A 19,564-nucleotide genomic window follows, 5' to 3' on the forward strand; every position below is an offset into this window, starting at 1 on the left:
CCTCCATCCTTCCTAAATCCTGAAAGGCAGTCAGTCCTTCCCAACTTCTTAGAGGCCCTTTGTTATGGAATCGATTCTTTATTTTTTTCCTTCCCCCACTGTCCTGTGTTTGACTCCTGTAGTAACCCCCCAACCAGCTGCATTGATGGAGAGGCCCAGGAAGTTGCCTTCCTAGCAGCCAACCCTTCCTTCGAGCTGCCTATCCCCTGGAGCAGGGGCTGATGGAAGCAGACAGAGGCTGGGGGCAGTGCAGTTCCTCCTTGGCCTTTACTGTCACAGCCTTGTATCACACCCCATTCTGTGCCTCTGTTCCAGACGCCAGGCAGGCTGGGCTGGCCATCTCAGCAGGAGTTGGCGTGTCAACTCAGAACAGGTTGGGGACAATGTAGTCTCTGTGGATGCCGTCGATCAGCCCTTGCCCATTGTTGTGGACGAACCAGCAGGCAACATTCCTGCCGACGCTGATGTCCTTCCTATAGTCCTTCTGGGAGCCCCTGAAAGAAAGGAGAGAGAGGCTGTGATGTGCAGGGTAGTCAAGATGGCCACGTTCATGGACCTAAACTTGAAAGGGGGTGTGAACTTGCCAATTCTACGAGTCCAGACTCAGGTCAAGAGTGAGGTCATGTAGTTACTCCTTCTAGGGGGCCAGATTTGGCTTTTTCCTGATTAGAGGGAGCCAAAAGCCCAGAGGGAAACAAGGGAATCCCATGGAAGACAAGAGCCAGCCAGGCTGATGTGCGTAGGTGGAGAGAGCTCTTCCCTCCTATCTCATACCCAGCAGTCTGAGGACATCAGCAGGGTCCCCTCACCTGGTGACTGTCAGCTGATGGTTCTTCACCACCATTGTGGCATCTGGCTTTGTGGGGTCAGAGCCTGGGTGGACGTCAGACACTTGAAAGTCAAAGGGGTGGAAGAATTGTCCTAGGAATAAAAACATTCACACTGTCAACCCTACTTCTGCCATACGTGACAAGGCCACTGGCCTTCCAGGATTGATGCAAAGGCTGGGTGGGGTGTTGAGTGCTGGGTCCAGGGTGACTAAGATGGCCCTTTCACGTGGCTTTTTCCCTCCACCATGTGGCCTGAACGACCTGAAGCTTGAAGATTTCATACCCAGCAACCCATGTGTCTGTGCTGACATCCCACGACTGTTCACCACATAGAAGCCGAGGAAGTCATGATGGGCAGGCTCTTTCTTCCACACCTGATGCAAGACAACCACAAAAGTAACCCCGTCTCCAAAGGAGACCACCATGTTCTTCTTCCTGTTGATCATCACAGATAGCCTAGAAGAGAAGAAAAGGTCAGCAGTGGGGCCCAGTGGCCATGATACCAGGCGTCTGAATCAAGGGCAGAGCAGGAAACGTGACATCTGAGAGCACACAGACTCCAGAAACTGTCAGGGGTGTTGGAGAGAAGATGCTTATGGACAATGACTTCGCCCTGCACTGAGTGGGTTCCTGCTACTCCATAAGCAGACAAGGGGCTGTCCTGGGGGTCTGGAGACCTGGGATCAAGCCCCAGCTAGGCCACTGGGCTTCCTGTGTGACGTTGGGTAGGTTCTGCCCCTCTCTGAACCTCCATGGGACTAACACTGTAGCCCTGCCCACCCAGCTTGGGGGTGACCTGAAGGTGCAGGAGAGGCAGAGGAGTTTGAGAACAAGTGAGCTCAGCCAGAGCTGATGCACACAGGAATCTTTGTCATCATCAGCCTGCCAGGTCCACTTAATGCTTTTGTCCACACAGCCCTTCCCTCAAGTTGTCCTGTGAATTGTCCAGCCACCTGTCTGCCTGCCTTTGGTGGGGAGCCCCGGGGTTGGGCTGGGGGCCTCCATGTTCACCTTTCCCAGAGTGGGGGCTGAGGCCACTGGTCTCTCCTGTTAACCCCGTGGATCTTCTGGGATTTGTTCAAATTCCCCCTAAGACCCCCGCACTCCATCACCCCTCAGAGACCCAGCAGCAGGGCTTTACCCGTCCTGTGTGACCATGACCGTGTCTAGCCAGCTGAACGTGCTCAGTGAGTCCCCATTCCACAGGGTGATATTCTCTGGTGTCACCTCAATCCGGAAGTCCATCTGAGCACTGGCAATGCCCAGTTTGCCAAAGTAAGTCCTTCTGGTCTGGGAGTCTGAGCTGCCTGTCTTCTCACCAATGATCTGCCCGTTAACTGTGAGGCCTGCCAGATGGGCGGGGCAATGAGAGACCAGCAAGACCTAAGTCCAGACTGGTCTTTTAGGGTCACAGCTTCCCCTTCAGCCAGACCTCCTGAGGGATAACCCAGTGGGGGACCCAGGTCTCTCAATTGAGAGACCAGGATTTGAGAGCCAGTCCTATCTGTTCCTAGACATATTGGGATCACACTGGTGGCTGAAGGCTCACCTTGTGGAACTGCCCCTTGTCGGGGCCAGGGAGTGTTGTCCAGAGAAACACTATTCCTCATGCCCAGGGTGAGTCCTGCCCATAGGCCCAGGCAGCCCTTAACTCTAACCGTCTCCCCATTACCCCTGGCCCTGTGGCTGTGGATGGAATATGAAATCCCTACAGGATGGAATCTACCTTTAAAGATGGGTGCATTTGGGGCAGAGTGAGCCTGGCCCATGTGTCCACTCTGGGGGCTCCAGGCCGTCTCAGGAAGGGCCCCTGGCCCCAGTCCATGGCCCCCACCTGTGACAGGGTCCTGAATGAGGCGCAGCACTGTGCCTGGGTCTTCATCAATATTGAAGCAGATGGCATCGTCCTTCTCTGGAATTTGGATGATGAAATGGGGGTCCCCATCCACTGAGAACACATAGAGAAGAGGCTGGCTCTCGGGATCTTTCACTGTTCCAGGGACCTCCCCTTGCCTCCTAGGCCCTGTGGGATGGACTCCTAGACAGGCAGGAGGTGCTCAGCCCTAGGCCCAGAGCCTCGACCTGGGGAAGCTGGGAAACTCACCGTAGTAGTAGGGTGTTTGGGGAGCCTGGTAGCTGGCTGTGGACGAAAGACAGAGGGCTGAGTGAAACAAACAGGCCAGGGGAGGCACCAAGACCCCCACCCAGAGTTTGGTTCATGCCCCTCACCTTCAGGCTCCCTAATGCTCTTAACCTCCCCCCATCTCCTCAGGACCCCCCAGCCATCTGCCTGTTCCAGAGAGCTGATTCAGGAAAGACTCCCGAGGGGAACGACGCAGGGCCGCGCTCTGTGGCAGCTGGCACATACTCACTCAGGTAAGCCATGGACGGGATCTCTGAAAAAAGAAGCCAAAGGGCAAGTGTGAGCAAGGTCTAGGGGGTTCCCTCCCCTGAACCCCAGGCCTTCTGCCTGTCTTGGGGCTGCTGTCCCCAGTGGGGCCCCAATGCTGACAGAGGTGGGAATGTGACCCCCTAAGTTTAGGCTTCAGAAATGGGGTGCCCCCAAGGAATCCCTTTCTAGGGCTGGTGGTAGTAGGGGCCTAATGTTAATGCAGGGGGTCGGCACTTCCAAGTGGCTAAAATGCAAACCATTAGGTTATCAGTGTCTCTGTCACTAGCAATTCTGTCTGCCACCCTGAACTACAGTCCCGAGGCTGGAATAGAATGAGGCTCACAGGTGACTGTTGTCCTCAGTAGCAAAACATGCACCAACATGCACCTACACACACACTCACACACACGTGTACCAGTGACTACATCTCACAGGGCTGTTCAGAGGGCAGAGCCATGACCCAGTCGAAATATACTGCTTGGTTAGAACAGCCTGTGTGGATAGAGACAAGGCAGGCCGGTAGGGGCTGGGGACGTCCTGCCTGATGGTGTGGGGATGAGGTTCCAGTTCCATAATGAGACAAGCACAGAGTGCTGTGAACTCCAGAGCCGGTGCCAAAACTAGGCTGCCTGGGCCAAAGTCCTGGCTGGGTCCCCTGCTGAACGAGTTCTTGAGCAAAGGAACTTAACTTCTCCGTGCCTCAGTTTCCTCTCTGTAAAATGGGAACCGTAAGAGGCCTCCTTCAAAGCTTTGCTGTGGGGTTACTGAGTAACTAACTGAGTTACTCATTTTTGCAGGTCACAGAATACTTTCATCCCAATTGTCTCTCCTTGGGCAGGGGAAGCCCCCCTTCGTCAGCTGATGAGAACCCTGAGGCTCAGAGTAAACAGAGCCCTGCCCTGGCCCCTGGTGAGTTGGCAGTAGAGCTGGGAGATGAGCTCCAGTGTCCTGATGGCCCCTTCCTGGGTGGTGGGTTCCCTGGGTGATTGGAAAGGCCTCCTTGGTCCTCTCTTGACCTTCTCCTGGGAAACTCACCAGCCGCTGGCTGAAGCTCACCTTCTGCATCCAGAGGCCCTGCAAGGGAGGAAGAGGAGACCATGGGGTTGGAGGCCACAGAACCCCAGTGTCAGGGCCCTTGTGACTGAGTCACTGCCTGGCCGGCCAGCCATGGGCCATGTGTGCCCCCACAGGAACCAGGAGCTCCTGGAGGCAGAGGCCTGGCCCAGACTGGCTCTTTACCTCCCATATCTCCCAATGCCAATTGCAGGGACCCTCAGGACACTGCATTTGTGGCATCTGGTTGACCAGGCCTGGTCCCAGCCTCCAGCTCTCATGGCCTCTTACTCTCACAATCCCCAGGTGCTGGCTCCAGGCTGAACTTTTAGGTCGGAAGTGCTTCATCTTATCTAACAACACTTCCATGCTGCAACCTCAGTCCTTTTCCTAGAAATGATCCTGGACACCCTGCCCCCTTTAGAGACTTCAAGGCTCTTCCTATTCATGCCTACACTCCACTAGTCACACTAATGGCTTCGCTCCCTCTATAACACCCTCCCCGGTCCTTGGCCAGTTTTCCTCTGATGCCTCCTAGACCTGCCTTTCTCAGCAGGCCCACTTCTTTTCAGGGCACCCAGGGTCAGGGGCCTGGAAGGAGGCATCCAAGTTGTGGCCTCCCACCGTCTGTGCCTACCTTCTCCGGGCTTGTTGGCAACGGCCGTGTGGTTCTCGTTGTCCTCAGGCTTGGTCACCACCATGGAGGTCAGTGGAGTCACGAAGTGGTACTTGAGGGACAGCTCCAAGGCCTGGGCCGTGAGATTCTCCTTCTCCTCACCCTGGGCGTTCTTGCTGTGAGGACGGGCAGGGTGGGAGGGTCAGCCCAAGACCCCCTCCACCTCTCCCAGTGGGTGTCCCCTAGGATGGAGCCCACTAGCAGTCAGAGAAAATGGTTTCATTAGCTCCCTGGGATAGATGGACCTGCCCTGATTCCTCTCTGGGCCTGTTTCTCCAGGTGAAAGCCACAAGGGGCTCAACATGGCCACAGACAGTCGGTCATCATGGTGTTCACATGCTGAGTGCCAGCATCTTTCCCAGCCAATCCAGCCCAACAGAAGGCTGACACGGCCCCCTCGCATGGCCAAGCTCTGCCCCCGGGGGCTGAGGGCTGGGGTCTCAGCCTTCGGCTATGTTTCTCCTCAGCATCTCTGCAGACCTGTGCTGGATGTGGGGGACAGGATGTCAAGGCTCATCCCTGCCCTCAAGATGCTCCCAGGCTCCTGCCTGAGGCTCCCATCACAGACCCTCTCTGCTCCAGGAGAAACAGGCCATGGGGGCCTGGTCAAGAGGAGGATTGGGCAGCTGCAGTGGGCATGGAGGTGCACGTCCCAAGGTGAAAGTTTCCTCCTCTTGGGCTCTCCTGGAGCATAGCCAGCATGGGGGCTGGTGCACAGGTAGGTGCTGGGGCAAGGCTGGGGGTCAGGGCAGGGCCTCGCTGTGTGAGGGGTAGGCTAGGGTCACCGTTTGTCCAGCAGCTGCTCGATGGTGAGGTAGGCCCAGAGCCGCTCAATGTAGTCCCCAAAAATGTAGTCCCGCTCCTGCAGGGCCTTCTCCATCTCCTTCATGTCCACCTCCTTGGTGAAGGTCATGTCATTGATGGCCTGGGATGGGGGTGGGAGGAGGAGAGAGGCTAGTGGCCTGGAGCCAGGTGGGCCTGGTTCAGAGGCTGCTTCTGCTGAGCCGTCAGCCAGGAGGCTGGAGCCCCATCAGTAGGTCCCCCACCCCCAGCGCACAAGAAGGCCCCTGGCTCAGCTTACCCCGTGGCCTTTCACAGCTGCCTTAAAGCTGTTCATGTCCTCATCCGCCAGGCGCCCGGCTACCACAATCTCAGAGCCATCATAGAAGTGCTGGTAACTGTTCTGAGTGAGGTCCAGGATGGCATTCTGAGGGTACTCTACCTCCACGCCTGTCAGCAGTGGGTTGGCCACCTCCTCATAGAAGCCCTAGAGTTCAGATGGGGGCCCTGATCATCTCAGGCCACCAGCGCAGGCAGGGAGGGGACAGGGTGGGCAGGTTCCCACTGGTGCCTCTGCAGGTGGTTGGATCTCTCAAGCTGGGCCAGTCCAGCTCCTGATCTCCACTTCCACCTGGCCCTGACTGTGTCCTTCAGTTTGGGGAACCTCCTCCTCAATGCCCCCCCCATCCCAATTAGAGACGGGGAAGAATAGAAAAGGAAAGGACAGAGTTCTTGACACATAGGATTCAAGAAATGTTTGTTTGTTGAAATGAAAGTAAAAAGGAGAAGAGGAAGGGTGGAGGCTGACTAGAGAAGCTGACGTGGAGTGAGAGCGTGGAGACCAGGAGACTCAGGAGGAAGGCCTGGGGCTCCACTGCAGAGGTGGAGAGGCACTGCCTGTGCTGGGGAGGAGAGGGACTACCAGATTTAGCAAATGAAAATGCAGGGCATGACTTACATTTGAATAACAGGTAAGTGACAGGTTACTTTTTAGTATAAGTACGGCTGTCATAGGGACACATTTTGTAACCCCAAAATACCCAGGTGAAAATCCTTACTCCCATACTTCAGGACATGACCTTAAATTTGGAGAAAAGCTCTTTACAGAGATCAAGTTAAAATGAGTTGTTTAGGATGGATTCCAATCCAATATGACTGGTGTCCTTGAAAGAGGGAAATTTGGACCCAGAGGCAGACATGCCCACAGAGAAAATGATATGAAGATATATAAGGAGAAAATGGCCATCGACAGGCCAAGAAGAGAGGTCTAGAGTAGAGCCTTCCCTCCCAGCTCTTACAAGGAACCAACCCTGCCAGCATCTTGATCTTGGACATCCAGCCTCTAGACATATGAGACAATAAATGTCTGCTGTGGAAGCCACCCAGGTAGGGCTTCCCTGATGGCTCAGATGGTAAAGAATCCACCTGAAATACAGGAGATCCAAGTTCGATCCCTGGGTCAGGAAGATACCCTGGAGAAGGGATGGCAGCCCACTCCAGTATTCTTGCCTGGAGAATTCCATGGACAGAGAAGCCTGACAGGCTACAGCCCATGGGGTCACAAACAGTCGGACACGACTGAGCAACCACCACTAACAATGGCCTATGGAAGCCGCCCGGGTATGGTAATTTATTAAGGCAGCACTAGCAAACTAAATGTGGGGCTTCTTAGGTGGCGCTAGTGGTAAAGAACCCTCCTGCCAATGCAGGAGACATAAGAGACAGGGGTTCGATCCCTGGGTCAGAAGATCTCCTGGAGTAGGGTGTGGCAACCCCCTCCAGTATTCCTTCCTGGAGACTCCCATGGACAGAGGAGCCTGGTGGGCTAGAGTCCATAGCGTCACACAGAGTCAGACATGACTGGAGCAACTTAACACAGCACAGCAAACTAAGTACAGTGTCCTATTCAGTGTTTGGAGCATGCTTGCTAAAAAATTATTCGTTGTTTATGAGAAGTTCCTATTTAACTGGAGGTCTTAGATCTGATATGGCAGTCCTACGGAGGAAGTAGGTCTGTTCTATGCAGCCTGTGGACAAAATCAGAACCTGTACTGTTGGGTAAGAGGTGACCAGAGATAGATTTCAACCCGAGAGGAAGTTCTTTCTAAGAACTTAAATTGTCACACAGTGGAACAGCTTCTTGAGGAAGTAGTGAGCTCCCCATTCCCAGAGGGATGTGAGGCAAGGCACACCTGCAACTGCAAGTTGGCATCAGAATCCTCATAAATGCGCCGGGCAAGCCCATGGTTCTCCAGGGCCATATTTTCCAGGAAGTTATAATTCAGATTGTTGCCAAAGCCCAGGTTATACAAGGGGAACTTGCCGCCAATGGCATTCCGCACATTCTCTTGGATTTTCTCAGGTCTGCTTTCACCTGCGGGAGAAGGAGGTATTTACGCTGCAGCCATAGCCCCAGCGACTGTCTGGACCAGCTCTGTCTGCAGAGATCTGATCCCTGCCTGTGCAGAGCTGGCAGAGTCATGGCCACAAGCCTCAATGAGCAGACATTGGGGCGAGCAGAGCCCTTCAGGGGCTCACAGATCACAGGGGACCCTGGGGAGAGCTGCCCAAGGTCGTGCAGCACGCTGGCTATAGCGCCAGGAGCGGCAGCCAGAGCCACACACGCGGCCTCACCCACATTGGCGTCCCCGTCGGTCAGCATGATGATAATGGAGGTGCTCCTCTCTGGGACTGCATGCTCCTCCCGGGCCTTGTTCAGCATACTGATGCCCCTCAGCAGTGCGTCATTGATGTTGGTCACTGGCACACAGACAGAGGCACCGTGAGAGGGGATCCTCAGGGTGCCAGGGGGAGGCAGTCGAGACAACAGTCCCTGCTCACGTGCCCAAAGACCCTGCCTGCCTGTGCGTGGTGGTACTCAGTAAATATTGACTGGATGACTCAGTGAGTGATGAATGGATGACTTAGTCTTTCAAATGAGTAAGAGGACCAGCCTCTCAGGGCTGCTGCAAGGATAGATGCACATGGTGACTGTAAGAACACATTGTGATTGGAGAACAGTTAAATGGACTGCCAGCCCCTCTCACAGGGAGGAGTGGGGGGTGGTGTAGATGTCACTTGTCATCTTTCATAGGAAACTGCCAGGGATAAGAGTTCTCTGTGTCATTACCTTGTGGAGATCACAGGTTGGAAAGAAATGGGTTTCCCTAGACCACAGAGAAGACACCGCAATGTCAAGCCTGAGGACTCTCCATCCCACCTCTATCCACAGCTTGGATCTGCAGGGCCCAGACCAGCAGAGTCTCTGCTGCCAAGGCAGAAGGGAAACAGGCTGCTCAGGCAGAGAGGAACGGCAGGATGTAGCTCCCTCCCCTCTGTTCTTACATCCTCGATCTTGAATATCCATCACAAAATTCCTGGCTTCCTGGATGTTCTCAGGAGTGACTGGAACTAAACTGTCTTTCCAAGTGGTCACGTCTCCACTGAACAGGATGAAATTCAAGTAGTCATCCTGTTTGACATCCTCCAGAATTTTGAGGAGGGCATCCTTTGTCTGGGAAGGAGAAAGACAAGCAGACAAGAAGATGTGTTCCCGGCCCGGGACCCTGGCCCGGGACCCTGCCATCTGCAGGAAAAGAGGCTTTGTGCCTTTTAAAAATCCCGCCCTCCTTCCTTCTCTTTCACTGGAATATTAGCTTCATCCACTTTAAAAATATCTCCCTGTGTCTCCAATCCATCACCCACTCTTGCACCAAGGAGAGTACCTGCTCCATTTTCCGACCCTGCATGGAGCCGCTGACGTCAATCACGAAGACCACGCTCTTGGGCACCACCGGAAGGCCTTGAGGTGCAAAGAAGTGCACAAAGTAGCCATTGACAATCTGGAAAGGGGAGAGAGATACTGGAGACCAGTGGCCTTTCAGCAACCCCACATTGGCTACCCTTGAAAATAGAACCCAGACTTTTAGCAGCCCCAAATAAAGATGTCCTTTCTCCGCCTCCAGGGGGCACCACATAAAGGCTCTGGTCCGCCTGTGGTCCCCATGCCTTGCAGGAACTTCATGCTTGGGCTGAAGATCAAGGTTGTTTTACTAGATGAAGCTGCAGTCCCTCCACACATCAGCCCTCACCAGAGCAAAGTAGGGGATGGATCAGCCTGGCAGAGCCAGTTGGCAGGTACCTACTTGCACATTGGCGGGAGACTCTCTGTTCACATCATAGGTGATGATGAAATCTCCTTTGAGGAGGGAGTCTGTGCAGGTTGGGCAGGAACGCTGTTGGTCCAAGCTGGGTTTGAAGGACACATGGCCCTGAGGGAGGGTGATGGAGGGCCTCTCTCAGCTTGGGCAGGGACTGCCCTCTGCAGACCTCAGCCTGGGGCTGCCCTGGGCACTCAGCAAAGTGCCTGAGTCCTGCCGCCCTCTGGGGTGCTCTGGCCTTCCTGAGCACCTCTCTCCGCCTCAGAGATCAGGAGCCCCTTGGAGGCTAGAGGCCTTAACTGAGCCAGGCTTTCACTCTCTTGGTTCACTGGGCCTCACAAGTCCCTTAGCTCTGCCTGCACCTAGAAGCCACTTAGGGAGGAGAATTCTGCACTATGAAAAGGAACTTCACATTGGGTGACACTGTGTGCTTTTTGTCAGGAGGAGCAAGGAAGGAGCAGAGTAGAGAGTGAGGAGGGGGCCCTGGGCGGGGACACCGCCTGCAGAGGTCATCAGCCCTCTTGAGAGTGTGCTCCTCGAGCCTCGCCCTGGGAGTCCTGACTGAGGTTTGCTGTCCATGTAAACATGTATTCATCCACTACCCACGATCAGCAAGACCCCTGGAATTGCTGGGGACCTTGGGGTCCAGAGCCAACCACGAGCACCAAGAATGAATTTCCCTTTCTTTCTCCACTCATGTGGAGTCAGATCTGAAAAACTCCCTCAGGTCTCTGTCTCCTTCTCTGTAAAACAGGGACCAGCAGCCTGCCCTACCTTCCCGAAGTGAAACGGGATCAGGCTTCATAAATGGTTTCCCTGTCCCCTCCCCAGTGCAGTTGAGACCCCAGTTCTTCTGGCAGGTCATCACCAGCAAGCAGCCCCCTACCTCCAGCATCCTGACTCCTGACCCAGATGGCCTAGGAGAAAGGGGATGTTACAGACTTCTCCCCTTCCCTGACCCCCGCCTCGTACCTACACACACACACACACACTCTCTTTCTCTCTCTCTCTCTCTCTCTCTCTGTCTCTCCCTTGCATCTGTCAAACCCCCAGGTTCAAACTCACCTTGCTAGACTCAGTATTCCTGCCCCTGCTCCCTCCCCCCAGGCCCCAGAGGCATCTATACCACCTTTTTCCCTGAGAAGGACTTGGTGAGGGTGCTGCCCAAGAGGTCATTGGTGATGAACGAGGCTTCAGCATCCAGGGTGCTGATGCCCTGTGGCTCGAAGATGTCTACCGTGATCTGAAATGGCCAAGTGCCAGGAGATGTCACTTGTGACAGTGCTGAGCCCCGCCTCCAGGACAACAAGGGCGAGGAGATGGGTCAGTGTGGTGCAGGGACCAGCCACTAGGACAACTCTGTGACGCCCAAGCCTGCTGCCTCCCAGCAAGGAGATGACCACATGGGTTTGCAGCTGGGTACTCTGACCCTAAAGCTCTTCCACTCCCTGCCATATGGTGCCCCAGAGTCTACCACTAAAAGCATTTCCTTTAGCTTTGCACTCTGATGTAGGTAAAAATGCCCAAGTAACCAGTTACCAGCATTACAGAAACACTTGGTGATGTTGCCCTCAAGGGCCCAGCACCCAACCTGGATAGTCCAGGTGCAGTCTGGCCTCCTCCCTTTGGCCCAAGTGCTGTGGGCAGCACCACTGTAATTCCCCCACGCCTCCTTGGCCAGTTGCTGGGGCCTGGGCTCCTATACTCCTCCTGTGGGCTCTGCCCAGGGCTCTTTCTGGCACCCCATCCCCTCAGGGGCTACAAGCGAGTGGCCAGTTACCTCAAAGTGCTTGACCAGTTGCTTGGGCTGGACCTTGAGGTACATCTCGTACTTGCCCTTATGCCTCTTGAGCAGCTCCTCGTAGTTGAGCTCAAAAGTGACCTTGCTGCCTGCAGCCACATTGACTGAGACCGTGAATTTCTCCAGCTTCCGCCCAGAGGCCCTGAATGGGGATGAAAAACAATGACTGCCCCAGAAAGAGCACAGCCCCCTGCTTCCTGGGCCTCTGGTTTCCAGTCCCTTCCCCCTGGGGGAGCCCCCTACCCACACTGAGCCTTGGTTGCCTCAACTTCAAAGTAAGACAACATTGTAAGAATTACAGCACATTTTGCCATGTAATAATAATAGCTGCTGTTCTCTTGTTAGTGTCTCTGAGGGCCCTCACAGCCCTGACATTCTCCCCAAGGCCTGGGGGTCCACACTTACTTGACCAGGCCAGCTGTCTTGCCCTGGGACACGGCCTTCTCATATTGCTTCTTGGCAACTTCCTTCTCCTTGACCTTCCCCGGGTAGCTAACACCATCAATGGTCCTGCAGAGATAGAGAGTTGGGGAAGGAGGGGCTCAGGCTGAGCCAGACTCCCCTCCCTGCCCAGAGCCAGAAGCTGTGGTGACACCCACAAGGTGAAGTTGGTGATGAAGGCTGTCTTGGGCAGCTCCACATCGAAGGACACCTCCTTGGCCGTGTTTGCGTGGTTGACAGCCCTGGTGGTGACGACATTGTGAGCGAAGCGGGAGGTCACCTTGCAGTTGACCTTGGTGCTGTAGACTTCGATGCCATCGACTGCCTGCGGGAGAGGGACAGTGTATCAGCGGATGGTGACCAGCCAGCCTGAGGCCCCTGGAAACCAGGACCTCCTCCTGGCTGCTCCCCTTCAAGCTCCTCTTTGTGGGCTCCAAAGCTCCTGCCTGGTAAGTGGCCCCTCCAGTCTCCCAGTCATACACGTCAGAAGCCTGGGCAGTATCTTTGGTCACTACCTTTGACTGGCCACCACTGTTGTGATGGCCACTCTGCCTCCTTAGCTCTATAATCTGGTTTACATGCAGCTGTAGCCAGTGAGATGGTGTAAAAACTCAAGTTTGACCTGTCCTTCTCCTGTTTAAAGTCCTTCTATTCTCCCTACCACCCCCAGGACAGCCTTCCCCATGGCTCTGGGGGCCACTGGGCAGGTCCTGCCTCCTCTGCTCAGTCCATGTCCCTACCATGCTGGCTCCTAGCTCTTCCCGCTCATCTTCCAGAGCTCAGCTTAGAAAGAGCATGTCCACACACACTCCAGTCTGCTCCCTGTGTCCTTTGGTAGCTGCCTGGTTCTGTCTCCCGAACAGGCCCTTATTTCCTGCACCAAGGGCGATGCATGGGGAGGGCCTTCGCGCCCGCCAACAGCCTCTTTCCAACGGGATGATGGGCCAAGGGATGTTCTAGGGAGACATCTGGATTGAACATGAATATAAAGATGCTTCGTGAAGGCATCACAGGGTCATTCACTGTGTGTCTCTTGCCCCATGCATGGGGTCTGATAAATACTCGGTAAGCGTTTGTGGGAAGAAGGACCCGTGGAGGGGTGGTCCTCCATTGCATCAGCGAGTCCGAGGGGCATGGTTCCCTGGAGCTCTCTCCCAGGGCTCAGGAGGCAGCAGGGGTCTGCCAGGGCAGGGGGCCATGAGGGGGTTTGCCAGCTGGAGGGACCTTCCCCTGTTGCCCACTTCTTCCGCTGTTGGGCAACCAGCTCTGCCCTGCACCATCTCTTGTGAAAGTTCTCACCCCTTCCGGGAGGCTCCGTTTCTGGAAAAAAACAAAGACAAACACAGGGGTTGGGCCAAGGCCAAGGCTACCGTGGCCTGGGTAGAGGCTCTGGGCTGAGGCCAGGGTTCAGCAGTGACCACCTCCCCCAGCACACACACACACCTTGAGGTGCCTCTGGACAGAGGACCCACCGAGAGCCACATGTCAGAGTAGAAAGGGCTCTGAGTAGATGGAGAAATTGAGGTCCAGGGGGGAGGTCTAGGGGAGTGTGTCAGGGAGGACCAAAGTCAGTGCTTTCCCCCTGCACCATATATACCCCGACTCATTCTGCCCCTCCCTAGGCCCCAGGCCTCCTCCAGACCCCACCACCACTGTACCGCATGCAGCTCAGCTTGGCCATTCCTAGAGGCCTCTCCCCTTGTCTATATATGAACCTCAGAGCCTCTCAGTGAGGTGAGCTGATCGTGGTGCATCACCCACCTGACAAGTCAGCAAACAGAGGCCCTAGAGATTTAAGCTCCCCCGGGGAAGCTGTCTCATCAGATTTGACAGCAGGTCTGGGGCCCAGGTCCCCCTACACCCTGCCCTGTTCCTTGCAGCTCACTGCCCAGCCTCTGCCTCCTCCTCATTCTACAGAGGACTGTCCAGTGTGGCCTCCCTGCCTGCCTATTGGTGAATAAGGGGCAGACTTACCCCAAGCAGCAGGGATGGGTTTCTAGGGAAGCCAGAGACTGCCAAGCCGGAGAGCAGGGCCAAGATGAGGTAGGGCCACTGAGCCAACGCCATTGTTGAGCATGCTGGCCTGGCCCCGGGCTCCTTATATGAGCAAGCCTGATGTTTTCCCAAGTGGGGTCATTGACCTGCATCGGGGGCAGGAGGAGCAGGGAGTGGGAGGGGCAGGAGGCGGGAGGTTCCCCTGGGGAAGCTGGGCATGGGTGGAGTGATGGGCCTGGATCTACCTGTACCAAGGTAATGTGGTGGGTATCATCCACAGTGTTAGGGCTTCACACCCAGTGGCCGCGGGACACGGAGCCCCATGGGGAAACCAGAAGTATTGCGTTGACAAACGGGCCCAGAGACCCTCTGGGAGGGGGCGATGATAATGGAATATGGACTCACATTTAAAACAAAGGCATCTCAGCATTGTCACCACATCATGGGCACAGCCTCTGGTCTGGCCTCCTGGATCACAGTTATCTCACCTCCCTTCTCCAGGGCCCAACTTACCACCCTGAGACTCGGATCTCCATGGCTGACTCCTTCCTCATTAACCTCTATGATTCCTGTGCCCCTTGGGAAAGACAATCCCCAAGTCCTGTGATCCAGCTCCAAGTTGCTTTCTGAAGGTAACTTTTCCCACCTTCCACTTCTCTGTACCTCACATCTCTTCTCTCTGCCAGCCCATGTCCCTCCAAATGTCTTCTTCCTTTTTTTGTCCCCTAGCTGAGCACAGACAGCCCTGCTCCAGGCTCCAAGCTCCCAAAGGGCCTACATTCTACTGTTAATGTTTGGTTGAGGTTCGCATGTTTGGATCTGATCACTGTCTCTAGACTCCGAGCACCTGGAGGACCAGGCCATGTGTCGTGTTCCTCCCTGTGTTCTCAGTCTGACCAGGAACTCAGCTGCCCTTGGCCCTTTGGAGGATCATTCTCCCAGAAGTCCCCAGTGAGGCTGGAGTTGTGGTCCAGGACCATGGCAGCCTCAGAGGCAGGGTCTTAGTGCCTCCCAGTGGGGGCTGGGTCCTTCTGGGCCATCCCAGAGCCCTGCCAGCCCCTAGACCTTCCAGAGTGGCCATTATGTGCTGGCCATACTTTTCTGAACAAAATGACCCAGTGACCCTCCCACTTGGCCACCATTGAGCGGAGATAATGAGAATGCCTAGTCACAGGATAGCTCATGTATGGATCAGACTATGGTCTTGACTGAAAGCCAAGACTTCATTTGACTGTGGTATGTACAGAGAGAGTTGACTCCTGGGAGCAGAGAAATGGAGTGAGGAAACAGAAGCTAGGAGGCAGCAGAAGCCACAAGGAAAGAGGGGACTAGTGACTGGAAGTGGCAGCAGCCACAGAAACAAAGACAGAGAGTTGCCACCTTAGCAAAATGATGGTAGATCAACAAAGGGAACTGCTGATGCCCGGCTGGGGGTCCCTGCTCTCCTCCGGTGTCTTGAATTCTTATAGTGACCCCTACTACCACCAGGCACCCAGCTCTGGGCTGACACCTGGGAGCAGAAAGAAGAAGGGCCCTTCCACATGGTTCATGCAATCACCTTCAGTGTCTAGTCACTGACCACTAGGCCCTGGGGCTGTTGCAGAACTGTTGTCCTGCCAGCATTGCCCAGCAGCCCCTCCTCATGCCCAACCCCAGCCCCTTTCCTCCAGGCTACCACCTCATCCCTCACTACTTAGAGCTTTGTGGGAGGAACAACTCATAATAGGAAATTCTGAGGTTGCTCAAGAGGCCCCTGAGGGACATCTAGGGACTTGAGGGAGCCAGAGTCATTAGACAGAATTTGGAATTAAATGGAATCTAAGACATCTTCAGGTTCACCCTATTTCTACTCTATAGGATGGGAAAAAGAGGCCCTAGTTAGGCAGGGCTTTGCTCAGGATGACCAGCCAGCTGGCAGGCCATGGCCCTCCCTTAAGAAGCCCAGAATACTCCAGACAGTGGGCTAGGCTCTGAACCTTCACGGGCTGTCCCTCAGGGCTCTATGTCCCTGGGCCTGGGGCAGCCCTGGGCCTCAGCCTCTGTGCTGTCAATCTGAGTCCTCATTTGGGGCAGGAACCAGACAGAAGACCAGAAAAACAGAAATGCTCTGGAAAGAAGGGAGTAGAGGCCCATCACACTTTGCCAGAAGGGCCAGTGGCTCCCCAAAATACAAGGTCATCTCCCCACACCCTGTAATGTCACATATCAACTGGGCCCCCAGACAAAGCCAGGAAAGAAATTCTGAAGGGGTCATTCCAGGCCCCATTGCGAGGAGTCAGTGGGCTGCTATTCATGAAGTCAGAGCTTCTGGGCAGTGGCTGTCTCTGCTTTGGGGAGATTTGCCTGCTCCCAGAAGTGCCAACCCCCAGCTGGGAAATCCAGTGGAGGGTGGAGGCCTGGGAACTGCTTCCTGAGGCCCTGACTGCAGTGAGTGAGCCTCTAGTTCCTGGCAGGACTTCTTCAGGACTCCAAGTCCATATATTACATATATATATATATTTTTTCACATGCTCATGGTAAGTAATACTTAGAAAGATCTGGATCTGGAGTGGCAGCTGCGTGGTGCTGGAGTGACTTTGAGGAGATACCCCACTTCCAAGGGCAAAGGAGAAGTCTCAGCCAGATGGTAGGAGGGGTGAAATCACGAAATCACATTTGGAATCAAACCCCATACCCAGCAGAGACCCTCAGAGGGCTCAAACAAACCTTGGGCGCACCAGGACCCAGAGACCCGACAGAGACTAAGACAGAACTGTGTTTGAGTGTCTCCTGTGGGTGCAGGTCAGCAGTGGACTGCTGCAGGGGCAGGGGCTCTGGGTGCAGTACACCTGGGTCTGGCATAAGCCCTCTTGGAGGAGGTCACCATTAACCCCACCATAGAGCCACCAGAGCTTACACAGGACTGGGGAGACAGAGTCATGGAGCACACAAACACAACCTTGTGCACACCAGGACCCAGGAGAAAGGAGCAGTGACCCCACAGGAGACTGACCCAGACTCGCTCGTGAGTGTCCAGGAGCCTCCGGCAGAGGTGTGGGTCAGTGGTGGCCTGCTGCAGGCTGGGGGCCCTGAGTGCAGCAGTGCGTGCCTGGGACCTTTTGAAGGAGGTCGCCATTATCTTCATTACCTCCACCATAGTTTGGCCTCAGGTCAAATAACATGGAGGAAACGCAGCCCCACCCATCAACAGAAAATTGTATTCAAGATTTACTAAGCATGGCCCTGCCCATCAGAACAAGACCCAGTTTCCCTCTCAGTCAGTCTCTCCCATCAGGAAGCTTCCATAAACCTCTTATCCTTATCCATCAGAGGGCAGACAGAATGAAAACCACAATCACAGAAAACTAACCAATCTGATCACATGGACCACAACCTTGTCAAACTCAATGAAACTATGAGCCATGTCATGTAGGGCCACCCAAGATAGACGGGTCATGATGGAAAGCTCTGACAAAATGTGGTCCACTGGAGAAGGGAATGGCAAACCACTTCAATATTCTTGTCTTGAGAACCCCATGAATAGTATTAAAATGGCAAAAAGATAGGACACTGGAAGATGAACACCCCAGGTTGGTAGGTGTCCAATACGCTACTGGAAATCAGTGGAGAAATAACTCCAGAAAGAATGAAGAGACAGAGCCAAAGCAAAAACAATACCAGTTGTGGATGTGACCAGTGATAGAAGTAAATTCCAATGCTGTAAGGAGCAATATTGCATAGGAACCTGCACTATTGTTAGGTCCACGAATCAAGGCAAATTGGAAGTGGTCAAACAGGAGATGGCAAGAGTGAACATTGACATTTTAGGAATCAACAAACTAAAATGGACTGGAATGGGTGAATTTAACTCAGATGACCATTAAAGCTACTACTGTGGGCAAGAATTCCTTAGAAGAAATGGAGTAGCCCTCATAGTCAAAAAGAGACTGAAATGCAGTACTTGGATGCAATCTCAAAAATGAAATGACAAAATAATCTCTGTTCATTTCCAAGGCAAACCATTCAATATCACAGTAATCCAAGTCTATGGCCTGACTAATAATGCTGAAGAAGCTGAACTTGAATGGTTCTATGAAGACCTACAAGACCTTTTAGAACTGACACCCAAAAAAGATGTCCTTTTCATTATAGGAGACTGGAATGCAAAAGTAGGAAGTCAAGAAATACCTGGAGTAACAGGCAAATTTGGCCTTGTAGTACAGAATGAAGCAGGGCAAAGGCTAATACAGTTTTGCCAAGAGAACACACTGGTCTTCGCAAACACCCTCTTCCAACAACACAAGAGAAGACTCTACACATGGACATCACCAGATGGTCAACACCAAAATCAGATTGATTATATTCTTTGCAGCCAAAGATGGAGAAGCTCTATACAGTCAGCAAAAACAAGACCGGGAGCTGACAGTGGCTCAGATCATGAACTCCTTATTGCCAAATTCAGACTTAAATTGAAGAAATAGGGAAAACGACTATATCATTCAGGTATGACCTAAATCAAATCCCTTATGATTATACACTGGAAATGAGAAATAGATTCAAGGGATTAGATCTGATAGAGTGCCTGAAGAACTATGGACAGAGGTTCATGACATTGTACAGGAGGCAGTAATCAAGACCATCACCAAGAAAAAGAAATGCAGAAAGGCAAAATGGTTGTCTGAGGAGGCCTTACAAATAGCTGTGAAAAGAAGAGAAGCAAAAACCAAAGGAGAAAAGGAAAGATATACCTATTTGATTTCAGAATTCCAAAGAATAGCAAGAAGAGATAAGAAAGCTTTCCTCAGTGATCAATGCAAAGAAATAAAGGAAAACAACAGAATGGGAAAGACTAGGGATCTCTTCAAGAAAATTAGAGATACCAAGGGAACATTTCATGCAAAGATGGGCACAATAAAGGACAGAAATGGTATGGACCTAATAGAAGCAGAAGATATTAAGAAGAGGTGGCAGGAATACACAGAAGAACTATACAAAAAAAGATCTTCATGACCCAGATAACCACGATGGTGTGATCACTCACCTAGAGCCAGACATCTGGAATGTGAAGCCAAGTGGGCCTTAGGAAGCATCACTATGAACAAAGCTAGTGGAGGTGGTGGAATTCCAGTTGAGCTGTTTCAAATCCTGAAAGATGATGCTGTGAAAGTGTTGTACTCAATATGCCAGCAAATTTGGAAAACTCAGCAGTGGCCACAGGACTGGAAAAGGTCAGTTTTCATTCCAATCCCAAAGAAAGGCAATGCCAAAGAATGCTCAAACTACCTCACAATTGCACTCATCTCACACGCTAGCAAAGTAATGCTCAAAATTCTCCAAGCCAGGCTTCAACAGCATGTGAACCATGAACTTCCAGATGTTCAAACTGGTTTTAGAAAAGGCAGAGGAACCAGAGATCAAATTGCCAACATCTGTTGGATCGTTAAAAAAGCAAGAGAA

The 19,564-nt window shown here is 53.3% G+C and overlaps 1 protein-coding gene across 6 annotated transcripts; it reads right to left on the reverse strand.

Annotated features, from left to right (window-relative positions):
• Window positions 1–58: 58 nt before the first annotated feature.
• On the reverse strand, window positions 59–14,242 carry ITIH3 (inter-alpha-trypsin inhibitor heavy chain 3). 6 transcript variants are annotated; one of them, XM_025272423.3, is made up of 22 exons: window positions 14,108–14,242; window positions 13,433–13,453; window positions 12,292–12,458; window positions 12,098–12,202; window positions 11,672–11,834; window positions 11,021–11,134; window positions 9,877–10,002; window positions 9,457–9,573; window positions 9,077–9,245; window positions 8,366–8,491; window positions 7,924–8,105; window positions 6,033–6,218; window positions 5,737–5,876; window positions 4,913–5,067; window positions 4,279–4,296; window positions 3,203–3,226; window positions 2,935–2,970; window positions 2,665–2,778; window positions 1,972–2,176; window positions 1,114–1,286; window positions 810–921; window positions 59–494 (listed from the first exon to the last, which is right to left on the reverse strand). In XM_025272423.3, exons 1-22 carry the CDS (start codon window positions 14,198–14,200, stop codon window positions 365–367), a joined length of 2,676 nt encoding a protein of 891 aa, XP_025128208.2. In that variant the 5' UTR covers window positions 14,201–14,242; the 3' UTR covers window positions 59–364. The 6 variants fall into 6 exon arrangements, with proteins under 6 accessions (XP_025128208.2, XP_025128207.2, XP_044790047.2 ...); XM_025272422.3 differs by having other exon boundaries at window positions 4,258–4,296; XM_044934112.2 differs by having other exon boundaries at window positions 13,358–13,453; window positions 14,108–14,215.
• Between the last annotated feature and the right edge of the window lie 5,322 nt (window positions 14,243–19,564).

This window comes from Bubalus bubalis, chromosome 21, assembly GCF_019923935.1.
Source record: "Bubalus bubalis isolate 160015118507 breed Murrah chromosome 21, NDDB_SH_1, whole genome shotgun sequence".
In the NCBI taxonomy this organism is placed as follows: Eukaryota; Metazoa; Chordata; class Mammalia; order Artiodactyla; family Bovidae; genus Bubalus; species Bubalus bubalis.